Source organism: Microtus pennsylvanicus, chromosome 3 (assembly GCF_037038515.1).
Source record: "Microtus pennsylvanicus isolate mMicPen1 chromosome 3, mMicPen1.hap1, whole genome shotgun sequence".
Lineage (NCBI taxonomy): Eukaryota > Metazoa > Chordata > Mammalia > Rodentia > Cricetidae > Microtus > Microtus pennsylvanicus.
Window position 1 is genome coordinate 55,647,027 of NC_134581.1, and position 22,495 is coordinate 55,669,521.

A 22,495-nucleotide genomic window follows, 5' to 3' on the forward strand; every position below is an offset into this window, starting at 1 on the left:
CTGCACACTTATGTGTATATATCACAGCCACACTCAAAAAGAACATTTCCTTGAGAAAGAAATACATTCTATACAAAATCAATATGATAATGATTCATTCCCTTTATAGCAGCTGTACTACAGTCCCAAGTTATTTCCTGAAGAGCTAAAATAAATAAAAGTTCATGGGTAGATGTGGTGGTATACAACTTTAACCCTAGTACCCAGAAGACAGAGATTGGTGGATCTCTGTGAGTTCAAGGCTGGCCTGATTTATATGGTGAGTTCCAGGCCAGTCAGAATTATTTAGTGAGACCATCTCAAAACTAAAATAAAAAAAATTAAAGTTAAACAGAATTTTTGTTTTGATTTGTTTTTTTGAAACAGGGTTTCTTTGTGTAGCCCTGGCTGCCCTGGAACTCACTCTGTAGACCAGGCTAGCCTTGAACTCAGAGATCCACCTGGGATTCAAGACGTGCACCACCACCACTGGCTCAATTGGACTTTTAATAAAATGTTTGGTTACATAAGCAATTAACACAAAATTATGAAAACACTAAAAATTGTAAAGAAAATAGACTCACTATTCTTCATAGAAGGAAACCTCTATAAGTTGTTCTTAATTTTTTCTTCTAAGTCTATCAACAGCACAGCCATATTAGCAAAACAATTTAAAATACCAGAACCATGCCAAGTGCTTCCCTGAAGACCTGCTGTCAGCACCTCCTGAGCTAAACATCTACTGCTAACAGCTTTCAACTAAGTAGGACAGGGCCTACAGCAAACACTTTACTGATCTAGGTAGGAATTACACAGTATCTTAAGACTAAAAGTTTATATTGGAAAAAAAATATTCAAATAAAGGGCAGGAAGGAAGTATAATTTAATTGGTTTGAAGGCAACAAAACATTAGGTGCGGTTTAATATACTGTTACAATTAGACAGCCAAAAGCCAAAGCAAAAAGTCTGCTCACAGGCTTTCATTCTAAAACAAAAAACATTTATTTATTACACACTTATTTTTAATCATTTATTGACTGGGCAATTATCTGTTAAGCATCTAGTAAGTGTCAGACTATAGACCAGTTATCAACAAGACAGTGGTGATATCATCCCTAAGAGCTTTGGCATGCACTCATCACCCAAGGAGTCCTTTGACTAACGGGAGACAATTCTCTTTCCCGCCTGCCATTTTTCACAATTCAAGGTCATTAAATGCAGCTAGGCATGGCGTCAGCAAATATGTACTATATCAGAGCAGTAGGACACAAAAGCATTTCGTTTTAGTTGTAACACAAGAAGCAGAGCTGGAATGGTTCAATATATCAGAACCAAAAGCTCAGTGACTGACTGCTTCATTCCCTACACTGAGTCATAAGGATTGGAAGAAGCAACTTCCAAGGTCACAGCAAAAGTCAGAGTCAAGTCTAGAAGAAAACTCTTCAAATAGCACCTTAGTTATGATGCTAATTAATCTCAGTATCTTTACTAAGAATCATCTCAGGTGGCACACACCTTTAATCCCAGCACTTGGGAGGCAGGTGGATCTCTGTGAGTTCGAGGCCAACTTAATTTACAAGAGCTAGTTCCAGGACAGGCTCCAAGCTACAGAGAAGCATTGTCTCAAGCCCCCCCCCCCCGCCAAAACAAACAAACAAACAAACAAACAAACAAACCAAAAACCAAAAAAAGAATCATCTCAAGTGACTAAAACAGCTCAGCTGGGAGAACACTAGATTGAAGATACACCTTATCATTTGAAGTCAACCTGGCCATTATTTCTAACCCAGTAATACGTAGTTACAGTGACCAGAGATTGGAGATTAACTCAAGATCTCACTATGAAAGACAATAACTTGCCACCTCTTAGGTAAGATAAAGATAACAGGAAATAGAGGGGTAATAGGAAGATAATAGAAGGGTAATAAAAAGATAATAGAAGGAAATTTCAAAAAAGTTACCTGTGTTAATGACTTTAGGGATAGGATCAATTTCTTCATCTATAACAAAAGGTTCTGGCCTGGGGAAGACTTGTACATCAGCCGTTAGGTGGCCACACTTGAGAACAGCGTGGAAAGGCGTGTACGCCAGATCTATCAGCTTTCTAGAATATGTTAGAGGAACAGTGATATGACACATATACAAGAAATCCTTAGATTCAAATTCTGTTATTTTCTCCCATTGATTCTTAGACTAAACTCGAGTATTTGTGACAGAGGATACAAGCCGACATTGTGGTGAGATTTCAGTTCATATACTTTAACCTTCAGACCCATATACTTTAACCTTTGAAACTGCCGAGCCAACTGTAAGTCAGTTCTGCAGGCGTTACAGATGTAGTCACGCCTAACTGAAAACAGAGTAAGCTTTTAAACTACTACTTCCGATAACTTTATCTGAGAAAAACTAAATCACACAATCAGCAATAATAAAACAGATATCCTTCCTGGCTATCACTTTATGATCTGGATTAAATATAAAGGTGAAAAAGCTTTACACGTATACTCACCCAAACATAGACTGTACATTCTTCAAACACAGGGGGCCATCAATAGTAAAAATTTGCCCCTCACCATTGTTTAAGTCTATAAGTCGTTCAAGGCACTCCAAGGAGTCAGTACTCTGAAGCTGCAAAGCCAAAGCAATGACCTCTTTAGTGTGGCACAAAGTACCAATTACTCAGTACACCAAGCTAACACCATCATGACACCTGCAGGAAATGACTGAGATGATTTTAACAGAAATAACTATGATTTGACTCAAAGCTACAAAAGAGTAAAGTAATAAAGACATGATACGAGTAGCGCCACTTCAGACAGAATCAGACATTCCAGAAGCCTGGCTAGCCTCTCCTCAGGAAGGTGAGGCTAACGTGGTTTGGTAAAACCATCATCTACAGTTTTCCTTTCTCTGCTTTTGAGACAGGGGTTCACTATGTAGCCCTGGCTAGCCTAGAACCTGCTATGAATACTGGGCTAGCTTCAAACTCAGAGATCCATTTGCCTTTCATCTATATTTTACAATAGAAAAAAACTGAACTTAAATACTTTTCTCAAATGGCAAAACTAGGAAGTCTAGCATTTAATAAAACATGTCTGACAATAACATTATTTTACCCCCCTAAAATTAAAGCACATAAACTCTTTCAATATTTCTTCTGGGATGGATATAAGAATTCCTGGAAAAGAGACATAATTAACACCCCTCAAACAAAACAAAACAAAACAAAACAAAACAAAACAAAAAACCACCTGGCTCTTCCACAACCCACCAGTAAGAAGAAAGACAACCACAGCTATGTTCCCAAGCTGGGTACCTCTGAATGTCAATGAGCATTTGAGATGCAGTCTTTTAAATTATGACCGGCCTCGGGTGAAACCAGTGGAGACAATGTTACGGTGCATATAATGCAGCATTGGCAATCAAATGTACCAACAAAGAGAGTTAGTCTAAAATTTAATCAAACTAACAAGAGCTGAGGAAAAGTCTTACCTCCTCTAGGTTGGCCATGCACATGACATACAACTTAGACGGGAAAGGGAAGGGGAGTGGGAATCTGTTGCTCTCGCTCCTTTGATTCTGAGTAGCTAGGGAATGTCGCAGTGACCCTCTGCCAATGCCAAGACAGCCATCAGTCACCAGAACAACCTGTTTGTAAAGACAGGAGGCTTGTACATTAAATGCTATATTTATTATTCTCTACTCTTGCTAGAAAGAAGGGGAGGATCTGTGGGGTGACAGGAAGATCCTATGTTTCATACATATATAAAGCGTCTTATTCCTTGAGAAGTCCAGATACATAAATGTATTTTGACCATATCCACTTCCTCACGCTCCTTCTCCATTTCTCCCCAGGCTACTCCCAAAACATGATCTCAATTTTACTTCTTCCTTCTCTTTTCTATATTTTTAAAAATCACCTGCTGAACACAATTAGTGCTACCTTTATGCATACGAGTGTGGGGCCACCCCTGGAGCAGAGCAACCTACAAGGGGCCACACCTTCAAGGACAAATTACTTTCCTTCCTTTTGTAGTTACCAACTGCCAATATCTCCTCAGCTATGAATGGGGCTCGTGAGCCCTTCCTGATAGACAAAGGAATTTTTACTAGCTTCATCTTGTCGGGTAACCACAACTGCTGTGAACTCACGAGTGGGATGGCATGTCACAGCACTCCTCCCTATCTTCCTGCTCTCACATTCTCTCTTCAGCCTCTTCCCCAAGGTTTCCTGAACCTGGGGTGGGAGGGAGATAGGGAACATATCTTTATTAAAGTGGTGCTTACATAGGTATATGCATCTGGGAGTCAATGAACCGTGTATTTAAAATGCATACACTATTTCATTTAATTGTTATTTTTGTTTTATTTTTTTAAAGACAGGGCCTCACTTTTTAGCTCTGGCTGACTTAGAATTCACTATGTAGATCAGGCTGCCCTCTAACTCACAGAGATCTGCCTGCCTCTGCCTTCTGTGTGCTGGGAATAAAGGTGTGCACCACCACATCCAACTCTAGTTATTTTTTGAATCTACCTTTGAACATTTAAAGGAAAAAAGCAATCATAGCCAATTTTTACTTAATAGATAAGGAATCAGAACTTAAGGCACTGGTCTAGACACAGTGCTATGGGTTCCTCAAGGAAAGAGCCCCAAATTTGAATTGTGATTTGTCATTTTAAAGATGACAAATCCTATTCTTGGTCAGCTGAAAAGACAACTACTTTTAAAATGCATCTGGCACTGTCACTTGTCCTCACTACTAAGTGTAAAAATATCTGTCAGGCCATTTTGGCAGCAACAAGACTTTTAAAAAACACAAGTTTAACTTGTAATTTGAAAAGGTCAATAAAATAGATCTGAAAATGGTATCTGAAAAGCCATTTTCTCTTTTCCACGGCTTCAGGGTGATAGTGAAGCCCTAGTGGACTTCCTAAGCGTCCCGAGGGAAGACTAATTTAGCTCTCTTTAGCCTAGTGGGTGGCTGCACCTCATGGGGCACCAACACCGGCACTGACTTCACCATAGAATACAGAGTAGAGGTTCCCTGGGTGGAGATCATCTTTTGGGAAGGTAGTCTATTGACTACGTGGCAATTTCTTCTTCGAGGAACCAACAATTTATAAATAGTGTGATTTACTTCTTATACTAGCTTTTATAGATGCTGGTGTGTGTGTGTGTGTGTGTGTGTGTACATACACACGCATGACGTGTGTAAGTGGAAGTCAGTGGGCATCTTTATGGACTCAGCACTTTCCTTTCATCTCACATGGGTTCTGTGGATTGAACTCAGGTGCCAGGCTTTTGAAGCGTGAGCACCTCACCCACTGAACCATCCCACCAGCTGCGGATGTGTGTTATGACAGATTACATGTAATGCCCAAGTGAAACACTACTCAGATAATGAAGGTACAATCTGGCTGTTCAAAGTGTTAGCCAAAAAAAACCCCCATTTAAATAAATTTCATATTAACTGGTTGTAAAATCACCAGTAATTATCATTTCTAATACAGTACTTTGGATTTTATACATTTAGCAAGTCTAAATGGATTTAGGCATTCTGACACAGTTCCTCTCCAATTCAGGTTCTTCTTTCTCCCTTAAAAAATGAACAAACAAAACAAAACAAAATCTAAACAAAAGATGAAAAGGTGATGTCTGCATGTTACAAAGGTCTAGCCCTTAAAATCAGTCCTGACCCCTCTCATCACAGAAGAGCAAATGAAACCAGTACCTGCTGTTCAGAAGATACTGACAAAAAACTTTATTTATTCAGTTTATTATTAGAAAAATCAGATATTCATTTGAATATTTCAGGCACGCACATGGTACACAGACATATATGCAGGCAAGGAAAATGATGTCTATAAAGTTATGTACTGCTTTCCTGAAAAGAATTAATCAAAAGACATTTGCTGTCTTCTTAAAGGTTTGTTTTTTTATGTGTATGTCCTACATGGATATACATGCGCCACAGGTGTGCCTGATACCAGAGGAAGACAAAAGAGGGCATCTACCCATCAGCTCTCCTGCCACAGGTGTGCCTGATACCAGAGGAAGACAAAAGAGGGCATCTACCCATCAGCTCTCCTGGAGTGGAGTTACAGACAGTTGTGAGTTACACTGTGAGTGTTGGAAGCCACACCGAGGTCCTATGCACAAACCCCGAGTGTTCCTAACTGTACCATCTCGCCAGCCCCATTTGTTGTTTTCATTAACAAATGTTTACTAAAATAATTTGACTTAACTGTCTAAAGTAACAAGGGTCTTTATGAGCTCAAGAATTTAAACAGTGTGGTTTTCACTCTAGTAAAAAAGTTTTTTTAAATTTTTTTCCAAAATTTGACTTGATATATAATTTTCATGCAGCAAAACTGAGTGGTTTTAGTATACAGTTCTGACTACCGCATTTAATTATGTAAGCATTCCTACAATCTAGAGAACAGGTTTGTAACATGCCCTACATTCTCTTCCACGTCTTTTCAATCAACCTCAGCCTCCTATGTCTCTATGTCTTCTCAATTAACCTCTAGCCTTTCTTCACTGCCAAGCAACTTCAATCTTAAAACTACTGTTGCTGGGGTTTTAAATTTTTTTTATTTTATGTGTATGAGTGTTTTGTCTGTATGTATATCTGTACATTGTGTGTGTACCTGATACCCAAGGAAGGCAGAAGAAGGCATCAGATCCCCTGAGACTGGCATTACAGACAGTTAGGAACTGCCATGTCGGTGCTGGGAATCAAATCTGGGTCCTCTGTAAGAACAGTCAGTGCTCTAATCAGAGTCACACCTCCCCACTGTAATTTTCTTTGTGTAGGTGTTTGTCTGTGTGTATGTCTGTACACCATGTGCATGCCTCATGGCCTTGGATACCCTGGGACTGTGGTCACAGAGAGTTATGAACAGCCATGTGGGAGCTGGGAATTGAACCCAGGTCCTCTGGAAGAGCAGTCAGTACTCTTAACTGCTGAGCCACTCTCCAGCCCCCTTGTGTTGTTTTTGTAAGACAGGGTCTCACTTCATAGCACGGGCTAGTCTTGAATTGGCAATCTCCCAGTCTTGTTTCCTAAGAACTGGAATTATAGGTGTATGATATGTGCCTGGCTTTATACATGAAATGTGAATTAGAAAATAAAATACTAATTATGCCATTGATATTACTGAGGAAACTGACCCTCTAATAGAAAGTCCTACATCATATACTGGGGCAAACGGGTCCAGAGGCCATAATCTAACCACGATCTAGTTTTGTAGATAAAGCAACATAGCCATCCTCTTCACTTCTTTTATTTTTTTTTTTTTCGAGACAGGGTTTCTCTGTAGCTTCAGAGTCTGTCCTGGAACTAGCTCTTGTAGACCAGGCTGGCCTCGAACTTACAAAGATCCACCTGTCTCTGCCTCCCGAGTGCCTCATTCACTTCTTATGCTATGGCTCTATCATACTATAACTACAGAACTCAGTGAGCGGGACAGAAATCTGCAAAGCCTAAACACAGAAAAACTGTTATAATTTTCCTGTTAGCAGTATTTGTTTTCTCCTTTTAAATAAGCCACTACTTCTCAAAGTATCAGTTTACACCAGACATCTAATTAATTCTCTTTCGTGTTGCTACTCTGCTTTGTTTTGATGCTAATAGGGAACCACTGTAGGTTTCACAAAAGGAGCAAGACAGCTTTTGATACTTCTCTACTTCACTTCCATACAATTTAGAGCTGAGACAGAAGTTTGCTGAATAAATACTACACTGAAGGAATAAAGAAAGACCAGACTATACTGATGTTTACAATTCTACCACTCAAAACCACAATTACCCTTTCCAGGGAACACAGTTCTTATACTCCACTGGGAGCCCTTTGTCTCTTCTACAAATGGTGCTACTTTGTAGTAAGCCGATTTGCTTTGCTTTCCTCGAGGGATCATTTTGCTGCTTCATGAGCACATTAGCACGATGTGGATTAGATTAGCTGATGAATTAGGGTGATTCAGAGCCTTTTCCAAATACCAATGGTGTAAGATGTAGTTTCTAGAATGATAAAGCTGTGTCATCTGCTGATGGAATAAGCTAAAGAAAATCAAAGCACTCAGCAGTTGACACTTTTAACTTAGGGTGATAAGAAAGAATTGATCATTACCTGGCAAGGAATCGCTCCACCCCATTCTTGCTGGACAATATTGCAAACGCCAACTAATGCAGACTCCAAGCAGGTTTTGTCATAATCATCCATGTTACTCAGTGCTTCCTTGTAGAATAAAAAACACAAGCGCTTACTGTTCTTTATTGTTTGTTATCAGAAAACACAGATTGTTCAAAGCATACAGGGTACACCAAGTCTCTGAGAGCCACAAAGCACAGGTTCTTTAAAGAAAAACAATGAGACAGATTTTTCTCAACTATAAAGGATATTTAAATTGGCTTTCTTTATTCTCTCCTCTTATAGGTGAGCGTGGGCAGTTCCAAGCCTTGTCTAAGTGGACTTGAAGGAAAATGAAAATACCGAAATTAAGAATTAAAACACATTACAAAAATGAAAATTACAACTATATCCAACCTTAACCACATGTCTTTTTCTTTCTTTCTTTTTTTTTTCAAGACAGAGTTTCTCTGTGTAGCCCTGACTATCCTGAAACTCATTCTGTAGATCAGACCGGCTCCAAACTCAGGGATCCATTTGCCTCTCTGTCTTCTGTGCTGGGATTAGAGGCGTGCACCACTACTGCCCAGCTATTACTCACACCTTAAACACCATTTCCAGCATTTATATACATTTGACCATCTTGCCACTGCCTCTTTTAAACAGGGAAACCGAGGTACAGAATGATGAAGTAACTTTCTCATGATAAGAGGTGACGGGGCATACATCTGAATCCCAGGCAGACTGACTTCAGGGTTCCAGATCTTAATTATGGCTTCTCAGTGCCATATACAGCAATTCCCCAAATTTCAGAACCCTGAATATCAGACTCCTTAAGCTTAATCACTTGTGAGAAAAATAGTAAAAGCCAGGCAGGGTGGTGCATGTCTGTAATGCCAGTACTCAAGAGGGTAAGGAAGATTGAGAATTGGAGGTCAGCCTGGGTTATACAAAAGACCTTGTCTTAAATCCCCTCAAAGTGAACTAGTACATTTAGAAGAAAAAATAAAATGGGAGCTAAAAAAAGGACCACCTTGAACTGGGTGGTGGTGGCGCACACTTTTAATCCCAGCACTCAGGGGGCAGAGGCAGGAGGATTTCTGTGAGTTTGAGGCCAGTGTGGTCTACAGGAGCTAGTTCCAGGATAGGCACCAAAGCTACACAGAGAAACCCTGTCCTGAAAAATGGGGAAAAAAAAAGAGAGAGAGAGAACACCTTAACAAAAATGTTTTCCTTACATATATATTTAAAATACTTAATTTGTGTGTATGTCTGTATATATTACACATGTGTATCACATACATGCAAGAGCAATAAGTGCTCTTAACTTGAGTCATTTCTCCCGCCCCCTTTCCATATATATGTATATATGTGTATATATGTAGATAGATAGATAGATAAGATAGATAGATAGACAGACAGACAGACAGATAGTATTTATGCATACAGTGTTCTGCCTACATGTATCACTCCCTGCAGGCCAAAAGAGGGCACCAGATTTCATTACAGATGGTTGTGAGTAACCATGTGGTTGCTGGGAATTGAACTCAGGACCTCTAGAAGAGCAGCCAGTGCTCTTAACCTCTGAGCTATCCCTCCAGCCCCCATAAATATATTTTTAATTCAGTCTAAATTGACCCTTGCTTTCTAACCTGCTTAACTATCACTTAAACTATTCAGTTTAATTCCACAAATACAAGGGGGCAAGGTACTATGTTAAGCACTCCTGGAAATGTCAGTGATTTAAAGATGTCAGAAAGTAAATTCTTTGGCATACTGCAGAAAAGCCTTGAAGATAATAGCTACTGGCCAAGGGTTAAAAAATGTATCTTTGGCCTGGTAGAGGTGGTGGCGCATGCCTTTAATCCCAACACTTGGGAGGCAAAGACAGGTGGATCTCTGTGAGTTCAAGGCCAGCCTGGTCTACAGAGTTCCACAACAGCCAAGGCTGCATAGAGATATCCTGTCCTGAAAAACAAAACAGAACAAACAAAAAAAATCAAAGCTATCTGTCAGAGAGAAAAGTAATTTTGAATTTCTGTAATAATGATTCTTTTAAAAATATTTTTATGGTTTATTTAACTTTATTTTATGTGCATTGGTGTGAATGTGTCAGATCCCCTGCAACTACATTTTCAGACAGTTGTGAGCTGCTATGTGGGTGCTGGGAATTGAACCCGGGTCCTCTGGAAGAGCAGTCAGTGCTCTTAACCACTGAGCCATATCTCCAGCCCCTGTAATAATGATTTTTAAAAAGCGAGGATGACCACTTTTTAGTTCCTTAGATTTTATGAGAAAGCAGAAATAATGTTAGACATAAAGATGCTAAATTCTAACACACAGAGCACTATCCTCAGATTCCAAAATCCAAGAGAAGAAAATAAAGCACATTCCTATTTCATGGCTTTGCCAGCGGAAAGCTAGGACCATGTGAACCTCGTTTTCAGTTATAGATTGCATACCTAAATTCCAAGTCCTAAAGTCAGTCCACAATCACAATACTGTTATCTCCCAGTAAATGTGGGCTCTGTCAAAATGTACCTACAATAATGGATCCTGTGAGTACCTGCAGGGTGTTGTAATCTCTTGTGAAGGGGACCATCAGTTCCCAAAGTGATGAAAAAACCACCAGTGCTGTAAATTCAAGCTTGTAGTTTGTGGCCATGTGTTCAAATAGCATCGTCAAGCCGTGGGCAGCCAGGTGCTTCCGCTGGTATTCCTCAGACCCCTCGACAGACACAGGTCGGGTCATGGAAAGGGACACATCCATTACCACCACAGTGGGCATGATGGCACAGTTCTAGCACTCCCTCTCAGAACAGAGAGCCAGCTACAACCGGAGAAATGCTGTGGAAAAGAATAAGATCTTACATATCCTGGGAAGGAAAGTTTTTCAACACAATTTTAACCAGTTTCCTAGAAATATATGGAGGTAAGCCCCACAGAATTAAGGGAGAAGAACAAGAAGACTGGTTCACTGTGAGGGCCTCTCTTGGACACACCCACTAAGCAGGCCTAATTCAAGGGCATTAAATGCAGAAGTGCATTACATAAACTCAGGTAGTCCCTGACTCCAAACTTTTCAGTTTCACACAACTTAATACAATAAATACTCTTACATCAATGCCTTAATTTATTGAAGAGCGCGTCTAGCCATCAAATGCAATGTACTACCTGACAATCGACTGTTTTTTTTTGCTACTATCTTGATGAATACTGTAGCATTAGTACAAGGGTTTTTAATTCCTCTGTGGCTTGGTGCCTTTGTTTTAGGAAAAGAAAAATTAAAAATCTCTATGAAAGTTAAAATTTCTTCATGCAACTGAATAAAAATATAGAAATGGAAGAAAGGAAGAGCTCTTTAAGATTATGAAATAAGCTCAGTATGGAGAAAATGCTTCTGTTCTCAAGAATAAAGTTCCCAGACACACAGATCTGCTCATGTAGATAGAGACTGCTGCCCCTTTATTAATCTGCAGATGCAATAAAATGTTAAAGAGCTAAAATAAATGACAGATTTAGAAAATATTTATGTATAAAGAATGAAGTTTTAAAAAAGCAGTTCATAATACATGTGTGTTTGTGCCTGCATGCATGTGTGTGTACACTGCATGAGAATTCATAAAAATTATACTGTAGGTCAGGCATGGTAGCATTAGCCCCAGCTTTAATCCAAGCACCTGAGAGGTAGATTTGTGAGTTCAAGGCCAGTTTGGATTACATAGTGAGTTCCAAGACAGCCAGGACTATATAATAAGACTCTGTCTCAAAAAAACTTAAAATGACATTGTAAGCCACAATTGTACATGCCTGTAATTTGGGCTCTCAGGAGGTAGAGACAGGAGGATCAGAACTCCAAGGTCATTATTAGTTTCTAAGATGTTTGAGGCGAGTCTGAGTTATATGAAATCCTGTCTCAAAAGACTAAAATAAGAAAAATCACATTGCATATATTATATACAATTAGGGCAGACTCATCAGGTTCAAAATTTAGTTTTACTAACTAAACAAGAGGCAGATTTCCTGTTAGGTATATGACCAACTATATATCCTAGAATTCCTCTTGTAAGTAGGTTGTTGGAAATTGAGCATAGACTGGGTCTTGGAAACAATGTTATATGTAAGGGTTAGGGATGCAGATCAAACAGGAGAAGCCTTTTTACCACAATGACCAGAGATACATCTCAAATATTGTAACATCTCGTGTATCCAATACCAAAAAAGTTAACCCAGAGAAAAGAACTGCTTTTTCAGACTCTCCTAGAGTCTGAAATGTTAAGACAGTCTGAAAGAAAATTAAAAGAAAAACAAATTTATTTTTATTCAGTGTGTGTGTCTGTGTGAGTGCATGCGAAGTAGGAGCAGGTGCCCAGTAGAGTCCAGAGGAGGGTGTTGGATCCCCTGGAGCTGGAGTTACAGGTGGTTGTGAGCTGCCTAATGTGGGTGCTAAGAGCTTAACTCAGGTCCTCCAGAAGTGCTCTTAACCCATGAGCCACTCCAGCCTCACATTGAAATATGTATCCCTCTCTCTGCCTCATTAAACAATGCATGGTAAACATACCCACCCTTGGGGAGATGGCATGGCCTCACCACCCAGCACCTTACTGCCCTGATTTGCTACATACTAGCATTTTTCTAAGTCCACCCTGCAGAACTCTGGTCTGAAGAGCAGCTCCAAGAAAAATGAGTTCAGAACTATTATTAGTGATCTAAGGGCAAGGATCACAATAGGGTTTGTCTACTAATGTCTACTCAGAGCTACATCTGCTCAACAGATACCTGATCCTAACTAATGAACTACCCTAATCACAACATACACCTTTCATTCATTAGCAAAATACATTAAAAATTTTAATCCCGTGACCAGAGTTACACCTCCTTTCTTCTTATTTTAGCAGAGACACCCATGATTCCTGCACTTTGCTCAGTTATGGTTTATCCAGATCTTGTGGTCATATTTATGCATGAAGGCCTTTATGCTTTTGAAAAGTGGAAGGTCATGGGGAATACTGCCCTCACCTCTTAGAAGGGGAAACAGATAACTCATCAGGTACCAACAAGCACTTCTAGTCCACGAAATCTGCTGTCAGAACTGCAATGGGTGACCGACTCTGAGGACACCTGAGAAGCTGGCTCTTTCTCTTGTCTGAGGCATGTGTGTCAGGTCCCAAGCACAACGCCCTCTGCCGTGGCCAACTTGTGGCAATCCAATTTTGTACCCAGGTTGTAAGCACTGGGATAGAAGAAGGAATGGAACGTTCCTGAAGGCTGGTTCACTCGAGTAGTCTAAACCTAGTTAACAATAAAAAAAAAATTAAACCTCTGCCTACTAGCTTCGCTTTTGAGATAACACGATGTATTTCTCACTTGGATTGACTCTTTCCAGTGGATACCATCTTACAGTCAACGTTTCGGATAACTAAGGGTCTTCTTTCTCCTGATGAAACACCCTCGCCACTCGACTGCTCTAAAAGTCGTCAACTATATTTATGGTTCTACCCTGAATTAGCCCGTCCACAGCAACTGGAGTTTCAGGAGTCTCCCTCCCAAACGTGATTCCACTTCAGTTTCTAAGTGCACATTCGGTTTTCCTGTCACCCTGACTTGCCCTATAGGACTCTGAGTTCTCAGATGATTAGTCTCTGAATGAATGGCCTGAAATATAGCATCCTTCATTTGGATTGCAACTGGAGAACAGACTTTTACCTCTATTTTTTGTTGTTGGGTTTTTTGAGACAGGATTTTCTGTAGTTTTAGAGCCAGTCCTGGAACTAGCTCTTGTAGACCAGGCTGGCCTCGAACTCACAGAGCTTCACCTGCCTCTGCCTCCCGAGCGCTGGGATTAAAGGCGTGCGCCACCACCGCCCGGCAGAATTTTACCTTTAAAAAGAGCCTAAAACATTAGTTGGGGAAAGAGGAGATGGAACTCTCAGGGGCCAGAGACAGATGTCTGTCAGGAGTAGAGGGAACACAGGAGGCCTGGCTCCGGCGCGAAATCCCACTGTTTACCAGAGCAGCGCTGAAGACCCGGGCCACACGGAAGGGAGGCCGGGAGCAGGCCCGGGAGCCAGCGCCCAGAGACGGCCACCCCGCTTAGGCGGCAGCGAAGGCTCGTCGCCCGCCCGCTACCGTTTCTCCTTCACCCCGTCTCCGGTAACCCCAACCAGCAACAAAACCCTCAGCCCACTGCTTCCCGGACTTACCCGGAGCGCATCTCCAGCGTCGGTCCGTCCTCTTAAATCTTCCGCCCGCGCGCCACAGCCAGAACTTAAGGGCCGTGCCACACAAGGGAACCCGGAGTCTGCGGACAGCGCGGCCTGGGCGGGGCTTCCAGACCGCCGGAGCTGGGCTGTAGCTCGCTTGGGACGCTAAGGGGCGCATCTTCCCCGCCTCTGGACCACGGAGCCCAATTTCTAATGAAGCTGAGTCTTGTTCAGTTCTGGACCTTCCCTCCTTCTCTTACCCCATTCTCTGTTTACTTTCCCCCATCTGCCTCTACCTCGCGGTCTCTGTAGACCCCTCCTGGCCAGTCTCGGACTCTTTCTGTCATAGCTTTTTTTTTCTTCAGAATTCTCAAGCACATCCTCTGCGCAAAAGACAAAATGCTCTTCCTACTCTTAAGAGCAGTAATTCTGGGTGGGTGGTGGCACACACCTTTAATTCCAGCACTCGGGAGGCAGAGACAGGAGGATCTCTGTGAGTTCGAGACTAGCCAGCCTGGTCTACAGAGCAAGTTCCAGGACAGGCTCCCAAACTACAGAGAAACCCTGTCTTGAAAAGCAAAAACAAACAAACAAACCAACAAAAGTTGTAATTACCGGCTGAGTGCTCAGACTAAGCACCTGGCTGACCTGAGCCTATTCTGCATTGAGGTCTTAGTTCCCCTCAGAACATACATAGCCCATGGTATTTCCCTACCCTGTCTTTGAGACAGGCGGAGGCGTGGCTCGGTTAGTTATTACTTCTGAGTGTCTAAGGCGTGCTGAGGGGTTTGCATTTCAGCTTCCTTTTAAGGTTTCATGGGCCCCTGCCTGCTCCTCTGTCCCCCGGATGTCCCTAGCATAGTATGTGACTCAGGAAGATCCTTAGGGGATTGGAGGTTGAGGTGGGCAAAAGGTAACTTGCTGGGACCCAGGGAGTGACAGTTAGTGGTAGGTAGTGGATGCTAGCAGGCCCCTGGGTAGTTCTGGTTCAAAGAGCAATGCTTCACAAGACTAGTGACAAGTGAGAACACAGAACTCCCAGAAGGCCTTAGGCATAGGACCTTTTCTTTTCGCTTGTGGTTGCAAGTGGGCTAAGGGAGGAAAACTCTTAGAACTGACTTGACACAACTTGTTCTGTGGGAGAGAGTGTGGGTCTAGTTGCTTGTTGTTCTTTCCTGCTTCCTCTCTTCTATTAGAGGTGGCAGACAAAGCAACATCAGACTCTGGGAATATCTTCACCAGTATCAAGGCACACAGCCTGCAGACTTAGCTCCCATTTGCTTAAGAACACCTTTCCGCAACCTCGCTGGTCTCAACCTAAGACCGTGTTCTGTTTGAGCAGGCACGGGGCTCTAGGTAAGTAAACTTGATTACCTAGCCCTATTTTTTTCAATCTCCTCCTTTCGGGAGGGATCTGGCCAAGACTGTGCAGGCAGCGGAGTTATCTGTCTAGATGCCCCAGTGTATTGATGATTCAGCCATGGGTTGCTGTTCTAGGCCAGCTGAGATACACGGTCTTGTTTATTACCTTAAAGTCTAAACTTAAGTTTATCTGTTTGCTCGTTGCCAATCATCTGATGGGTGGTTAGATTTTTGCCCTAGTTCTGCTGAACAACTGGCCTTTCAGAGACTTAGAAAAGAAAAGATCAGTTTATTAAAATTGATGATAAAGACAGAACTATCTCCGGGTGGTGGTGGCATACACTTTTAATCCCAGCACTCTGGAGGAAGAGGAAGGGGACTCTGAGTTTGAGGCCAGCCTGGTCTACAGAGTTCCAGGACAGGCTCCAAAGCTATAGAGAAACCCTGTTCCGAAAAACAAAAAGCAAACAAACAAAACAGAACTATCAAGAGGAGACCGGGTAACTTAGGACAACCATTACATGTTTTAGAGATTTTTTTTTCCTTTTTAGTGGAGATCCATTGAAAACTAGAAGGTTTTTCGGCGAATATAAAATCAGAGAACACTGGGGAAAGGGTCAGAGTGAGTCAAAGGAGACTTTCAAGCTTTAACCGACTGATAAGTCTCTTTTTCCCGTCTGAAAGGCCCCCTGTCTTTATATGTTCCCACACACACTTTAAAGGAAACCAGTAAGTACCATCCCCTTTGTGATTCTCATCCCCTTATTTCCTGATTTGAAACAGTAAACTTCTGTGACCCAGGCTTTGAAAGGTGCAGTGGTTGGGTCATGATGTGATAAAATGAAAGTTAGTGTCAGATCTTGAGCTATTCTCAGGGACTAGGTTTTGGGGCTCACAGGGAGTTCTAGATACCCAGTTTTCTAGGGGCACTTGTTGAAAATGTAGCTTCCTGCACCCTGTGAACTGGACTGGAATTTCAGGGTTTGTTCACTAAGTTCTTAGGTTTTTCTTCTACAGAGAGAAAGGTAAGTAGCCAGTACAGAAAAAGTGGAAAGAAAGGGAGGGGCTCACTTCCCCTTTCCATTCTTCCCTACTCTCTTGCACGTGTGTTAACCCTTTACCTTCCTTCCTGCTGCTTCCAGCCTGGCCCCAACCCACTTTTAAGTCTTGTCCAAGCTCCACGCTTGCCCTCTATCCAGTTTTTCATCCCACTGTTCCCTCAAAGTATAAGTCTAGTGAAATATGAGATATGGCCCTTCTCAAAAAAAAAAAAAAACCACACAACACCTTTTCCAGAAGTCTGGAGGCAGAGATGTTGCTCAGCTGGTAGAGGACTTGCTTAGTTTAGTATGCACAAAGTCCTGGGTTCGATCCCAGCCGTCCTGCATCAGCAAGGCTCACTGGAACTTTCCTGCAATCCCAGCACTCAAGAACTGAAGGCCAGAGGTTCAGAAATTCAACTACATATGAACTTGTTAACTTCAAGGCCAGTCTGGTCTACATGAAACCTCATCTTAAAAAAAAATCCAGCACGGTGCTGCATACACCTTCAATCTCAGCACGTGGGAGATGAACATAAAGATCTCTGGTTTCCAGAAAAATCTGCTCTACATGTTGAGTTCAGGCTAGCCAGGGATACATAATGAGACTCCCCCCCCCCCAAAAAAAGACAAGAACCACACAAAGATGGAGGAATGGCATAATAAATCCCTCTTCACCCAATTTCTACTCTTGATCTTCTCTCATTTACATCTCAACCTACCTCTTCCCAATATAATATTTTGGTAGAGATAACATAACATTTCGTCTAGAAACATTTGGTATCTATCTCTAAAACATAAGGAATTTTTTTTTATCGTGTGTGATCATATGTGTGTGTGTGTGTGCACACGCGTGCTGTATGCATGTTCTTATGAGTGCATGTGGAACTGAGGCTCCAGGGTGATGTCAGGAATTTTCCTCAGTTGCTCTCCACCTTATTCTACTTGAGGCATGGTCTCTCAATCAAGTACAGGTCTCACCATTTGGCTAGTCTGCTAGATCACTTGCTCAGTGTATCCCATTTTGATTTTACAGAAGAAAGAAGAGGCTGCAGAGACCAGCAGAGGGCGTCAGATCCCCGGGTACTGGAGTTAAAGATGTTTGTGAGCTGCCATGTGGATGTTCAGAACCAATTCTGTCTTCTGGAAGACCAGCCAGTATTCTTAACCACTGAGCCATCTCTCCAGATCCCCCTGAATAAGAACTTAAAAAAAACATAATTATACTGCTACAATCAAATTTAAAATGACAATAAATCTCTAATATCCTTAAGTCAGCTTTCAAACATCCAGTAATCTCAAGCATTACACTTTTTTGTTGTTTTTTGAGACAGGGTTTCTCTGTGTAGCCCTAGCTGTCCTGGAACTAGCTCTTGTAGACCAGGCTGGCCTCAAACTCACAGAGATCCTCTTGCCTTTGTCTCCTGAGTGCTGGGATTAAAAGTGTGCACCAACATTGCCCAGCAACATTTTACTTTTCGTTTTTGTTTTGATTTGTTTCTTTGGATCATGATTAGTACCTGAACACTGAAGTCTTTGTGTGCATGAGGCATGCACATGTGTGAGGGCACGCACGGGTGAAGGTTAGAGGTTGACACAGGATGGCTTCCTCAGTTGCCCTCTGAGATACTGTCACTCCAAAGTCTGGCTGACTAATGCGCTCCCAGAAGACATTTACCTGTTGCTGTCTCTCCGGTTCTGGGGTTATAGGTTTGTATTATCACACAGTATTTTTATATTGTGGCTGGGGATCCAAATCTGGGTCCTCATGCTTGTGGAGCAGGCACCTCACAGCCGGATCTACCCAGCCCCCAAACACTGAAACTGTTGCTCTGCCTCTGGAAACTCTAACTCTAGGTCTCCCCCTCTGTGTCTCTTCTCTTTTCACGAAGAAACTGTGGCCTCTTTCTTTTAATTGCCCTCAAATCCTCTTTCAGTCTTTTCCCGAGCATTTGAGAAAGTGACAAAGCTTCTCTCTATTCTAAAGTCACAGCAAGATTCACCAAACAAAGAAAAGCTTTCATATGTTTTCTATCCCAATGAACTTCTTTGCTTTGCAAACAGGAGCTTGCCTTATCCACCACTGGATGCTCACCCCACCCCTGCCCCCCAGTCTCATGTGATGCTGGAAAGAAGACAGGCAGAAAGTAGAGGGGTCTTTTGCAGACAAAGTCAGAGGGAAAAGCAGAGAAAAATGAATGGGTACCACATTTCTGTAAGAAAAAGAACTGAATTTCTTTCCCTGGGACATTCTTTTTTGAAAAGTGTCTTAAAGTCTGCATTTTTAAAGACCCTTGTGATCTTGTCTCTTACCCACCTAGTCAGTCTGGCTACTCAGTCCTGTAAAACCTCGATAGCGTCTTTAAGAGAACAAGTACATAAAACAAAATAAAAGACTGCACAGATGACTCGGTGGTTATAACCAGAGAACTTGTTACTCTTCCAGAGGACCTGGCTTCAAGTCCCAGCACCCACATCAGGCAGCTCACAATCTCCTGTAAATTCAGCTCCAGGGAATTTGGATCCCTTCTGGCCTCCGTCAGCACCAGCCCACAGGTGACATACACTCACACATACACATGATTACAAACAAAAGAAGTCTTTAAATTTTTTTAAAGCAAAATAAACAAAACCCTTAAAGATTTCTTTTTTGTCAGCAATATTCTTTAATATGCAAACTTCTCAATATTTTAGTCTCTCTTTTTTTTAACCAAGAGTATCTTTCATAGGTTTAATTTATTTAAAAAAATTTCTATAAAAAGAAAGACAAAAACTCTGAGCATTCTGGAATCTGTACATTTGCCCTTTTTTCTCGGTTCTTTAGAGAGCATGATGCTGCTCGGCGGGCTTTGCTCTTCCTCTTCTGTCTTGCTCGTTTTCCCGGGTGCTTATTTGCCCCTCTCTTGCCAGGCTTCCTGGGGCGCTTGCCATGAGCCACTTTGGCTAGGAAGCTGGAGACATCATCATAGCTCTCTTCTTTCCACCAAAACCAAACTTCTGATTTTTGTATCGTTGTTTGGCATTGGGCCCTTTACTCATCTTCTGGCTCTTCGTTCTGGCTTTTGCACCGCATTCAACAGGCTTCTGATTCCCCTCAAGGGAATCCAGCTTATCAGAGAAGTCTTTCAGGTATTTCTTGATGGCATTCATCATACGTGCTTTCTCCCACTATCTCTTCTGGAGGACCTCAGTCTGCACCTTTTTCCCGTATTTCCTAAGCACTCGAAGTTGTGTGGCCTTTTCAGATTCCTCCATGACAGCCTGTTTAGTCTGCAGCTACTGTCGAATCTTGTGCATCTGCTGATCTGACCTGGCCATTTCTGCAAAATAATTAATAATCGGTGGGTCATTTGGTGGGGACTTGGAGCTAATGAAGTCAGGGTGATACTGCCAGCACTGCAGCTTGGGCCCACTGGTAGAAACTCATTTCCCTCTGGAAGTCATCTTCTGGATTGACACCTTTTCTCTGCTACTTGTTCTGGAGTGTTGGCTGAGTTTCACTGACTTCCGGCATTGGACCCAGGGTCAAGTCAAGCCTTTCAACCCACCCCAGATCCCGTTTGAATTCAGCCAAACACTGCTTCAGACCATTCTCCTCATTTACCGCCTTCTTCGGCCTCTCTAGCACAACACTGAGGCCTGGCTTCGGGAGTTCGTGGGAAAAAAAATGCATTCTGCAACTCCTGGTCTGAGACCAGGGATGACTCCGATTCCATCAGAGAGCCAAGGAATGTCCATCTTGAGGCCTCCTACCCTGCGGGGTGCACCTGCTGTTCCACATGCCCTGAAGACACACCAGAGCCAGCAACGTCTCCACTCACCTCTTAAAGATTTATTAGTATTTAGCCTGCATGTGTGTAAACGGAGACTGCCTCTTTGTTCCTGGCCACCCAGACCCAAATAATCACACAGAAACTATATTAATTACAATACTGCTTGGCCAATGGCTCAAGCATATTCCTAGCTAGCTCTTATATCTTAAATTAACCGACTTCTATTAATCTATGTATCAACACCAGGCTGTGGCCTACTGGTAAAGTTGTGGTGTCTTTCTCCTTCGGCAGCTACATGACGTTTGCCTGACTCCACCTTCTTTCCTCCTCTATCTCTGCTTGGACTTCCTGCCTTGCTATATTCTGCCCTGCCATAGGCCTGTAGATTAAGTTCAGTCTCTTAATTCTTTTGAGTGGTTTGACACTGGGGCATTTCTCAGTGTGTCATTTGTCCTCTGGGCAGCCCCATCCTGGGCACTCTCCACTACCGCTGCCTGGAACTGCTAGAACTCATTTCTGTTGCCCAGGCCTAAAGGCAGTTGAGATTGCAGCCCTTGCTGGATTGTGTCCACTCTCCCCAGGGTGATTAATTATAAAGTTGGAATCTGTCTGAGTTGCTTTTCTATTGCTGTGAAGACACCGTGACCAAGGCAACTTATAAAAGAGTTTATTGGGGGCTTACGGTTTCAGAGCGTTGGTTAGAGTTCGTGATAATTATGGTAAGGAGCATGGCAACAGTGAGACAGGCAAGATGCTGGAGCAGTAGCTGAGAGCTTAGATCCACAAGAAAGAGAGAGAGAGAGAGAGAGAGAGAGAGAGAGAGAGAGAGAGAGAGAGAGAGAGAAAGGAAAGAATCTCTTTCTGGGGGTTTTCTTCTCCCCTGAATGCTCTGTGTCATGTAAGTAACACTTTAAGATAGAAGAAGTTCCAGCGGAAACAAAAACTCACTTCATCAATTAATTGTATTCTCTTCTCCGTCTCTGCAGGCCAGAGGGAACTCCGAAGAGAGGAAAAGTGGAGGCCGCCTTCCTTCCCGAGGCACAGGCATTCAGTGTTACTGCAGGACACAGAGATCTGCCTGGCTCTTCTGGCGGCGGTGGTGCCACCTCAGGCTTTGGCAGAGGTAGCCGAAACGGCTACCTTTCACACTTCTGGGCTACTTAGGGTGACATGGGACAGAGGTGAGGCAGGGAGGGATTACCTGCTATTTCGGATTACAGCAGAAGCTACTCATGGATGTGCAGAAAATGGGGAAAGTAGACAGTAACTACTAGGCAGAGTCAGCTGGAACATGGCTGCAGGCTCAGGACCTCACTGTTTTACCCGAGTTCCACTGTGATTGGCTCTGAGTGGTCACCTAGAGGTGCAAGAGGCTCAGGAAGCCAACATCTTAGGTACCTTGTGATGTTCAGGCATGATCCCCCGAGGATTTCCTTTTGGCTTAATAAAATACATTCCGCTTGCAAAATGCTTTCAAGTTTGCAAAGTACTTTTGCTCCAGTCCCTCCGTTCCAACTCTGGTTTTCACACTCTCCCCCATAGGTAGGGCGGGTGTTAATGTCTCCACCTGTCTCCACACTTAGATTATGGTTCAACTCACAGACTGGAGCCTGGTGCTGAAGTCTTCTGATCTCTTAAGCCCCAGGCACTTTCCCTTGGTTTCCTCAGAGGACTTTCTGCTTCTATCCATGTTTTTCCTCCCACCTAAGGATGGGAAGCCCTAAATGGCATCGAATTCCCATAGCTTTAGTAATAAGTTTGAGACATTCCCTTACTGCCTCTTGCGGGGGGGGGGGTGTCCCATGAAGAGTCTACTCTGTGTCCCTGGTAAAAGGTCTACCCCCTCAGGCTTCTTCTGAGGCTCTGGGACCCAGAACTTTTTCAATGCCCCATAAGCTTCTTAGAGGAGCCTGGTATTAGCCAGGATTGGATATTCTTCCCCTGACATGCCCTTCATACTCGACCCTAAGGAGCTGGGGGTAGGAGAATGGGGTGTTCCCCATGG

General features: G+C 42.6%; 1 protein-coding gene and 1 pseudogene across 6 annotated transcripts in view; both read right to left on the reverse strand.

Moving 5' to 3' along the window:
- The window catches only part of Ints14 (integrator complex subunit 14), a 30,061-nt gene extending 15,649 nt beyond the window's left edge, over window positions 1-14,412 (reverse strand). The window contains exons 1-8 of one of the 6 annotated variants that reach the window (XM_075965499.1): window positions 14,122-14,297; window positions 13,819-13,992; window positions 13,132-13,404; window positions 10,679-10,959; window positions 8,113-8,220; window positions 3,472-3,627; window positions 2,489-2,607; window positions 1,941-2,083 (exon numbers count right to left, since the gene is read on the reverse strand). In XM_075965499.1, coding sequence (XP_075821614.1) covers window positions 1,941-2,083; window positions 2,489-2,607; window positions 3,472-3,627; window positions 8,113-8,220; window positions 10,679-10,900 — 748 coding nt within the window. In that variant the 5' untranslated portion in view covers window positions 10,901-10,959; window positions 13,132-13,404; window positions 13,819-13,992; window positions 14,122-14,297. Of the gene's footprint in view, window positions 1-1,940; window positions 2,084-2,488; window positions 2,608-3,471; window positions 3,628-8,112; window positions 8,221-10,678; window positions 10,960-13,131; window positions 13,405-13,818 lie in introns of all 6 variants that reach the window. The other 5 variants (XM_075965500.1, XM_075965501.1, XM_075965502.1 and 2 more) reach the window with 5 other exon arrangements.
- A 5,057-nt stretch (window positions 14,413-19,469) lies between these two features.
- On the reverse strand, window positions 19,470-20,455 carry LOC142846749 (putative rRNA-processing protein EBP2 pseudogene; annotated as a pseudogene).
- Between the last annotated feature and the right edge of the window lie 2,040 nt (window positions 20,456-22,495).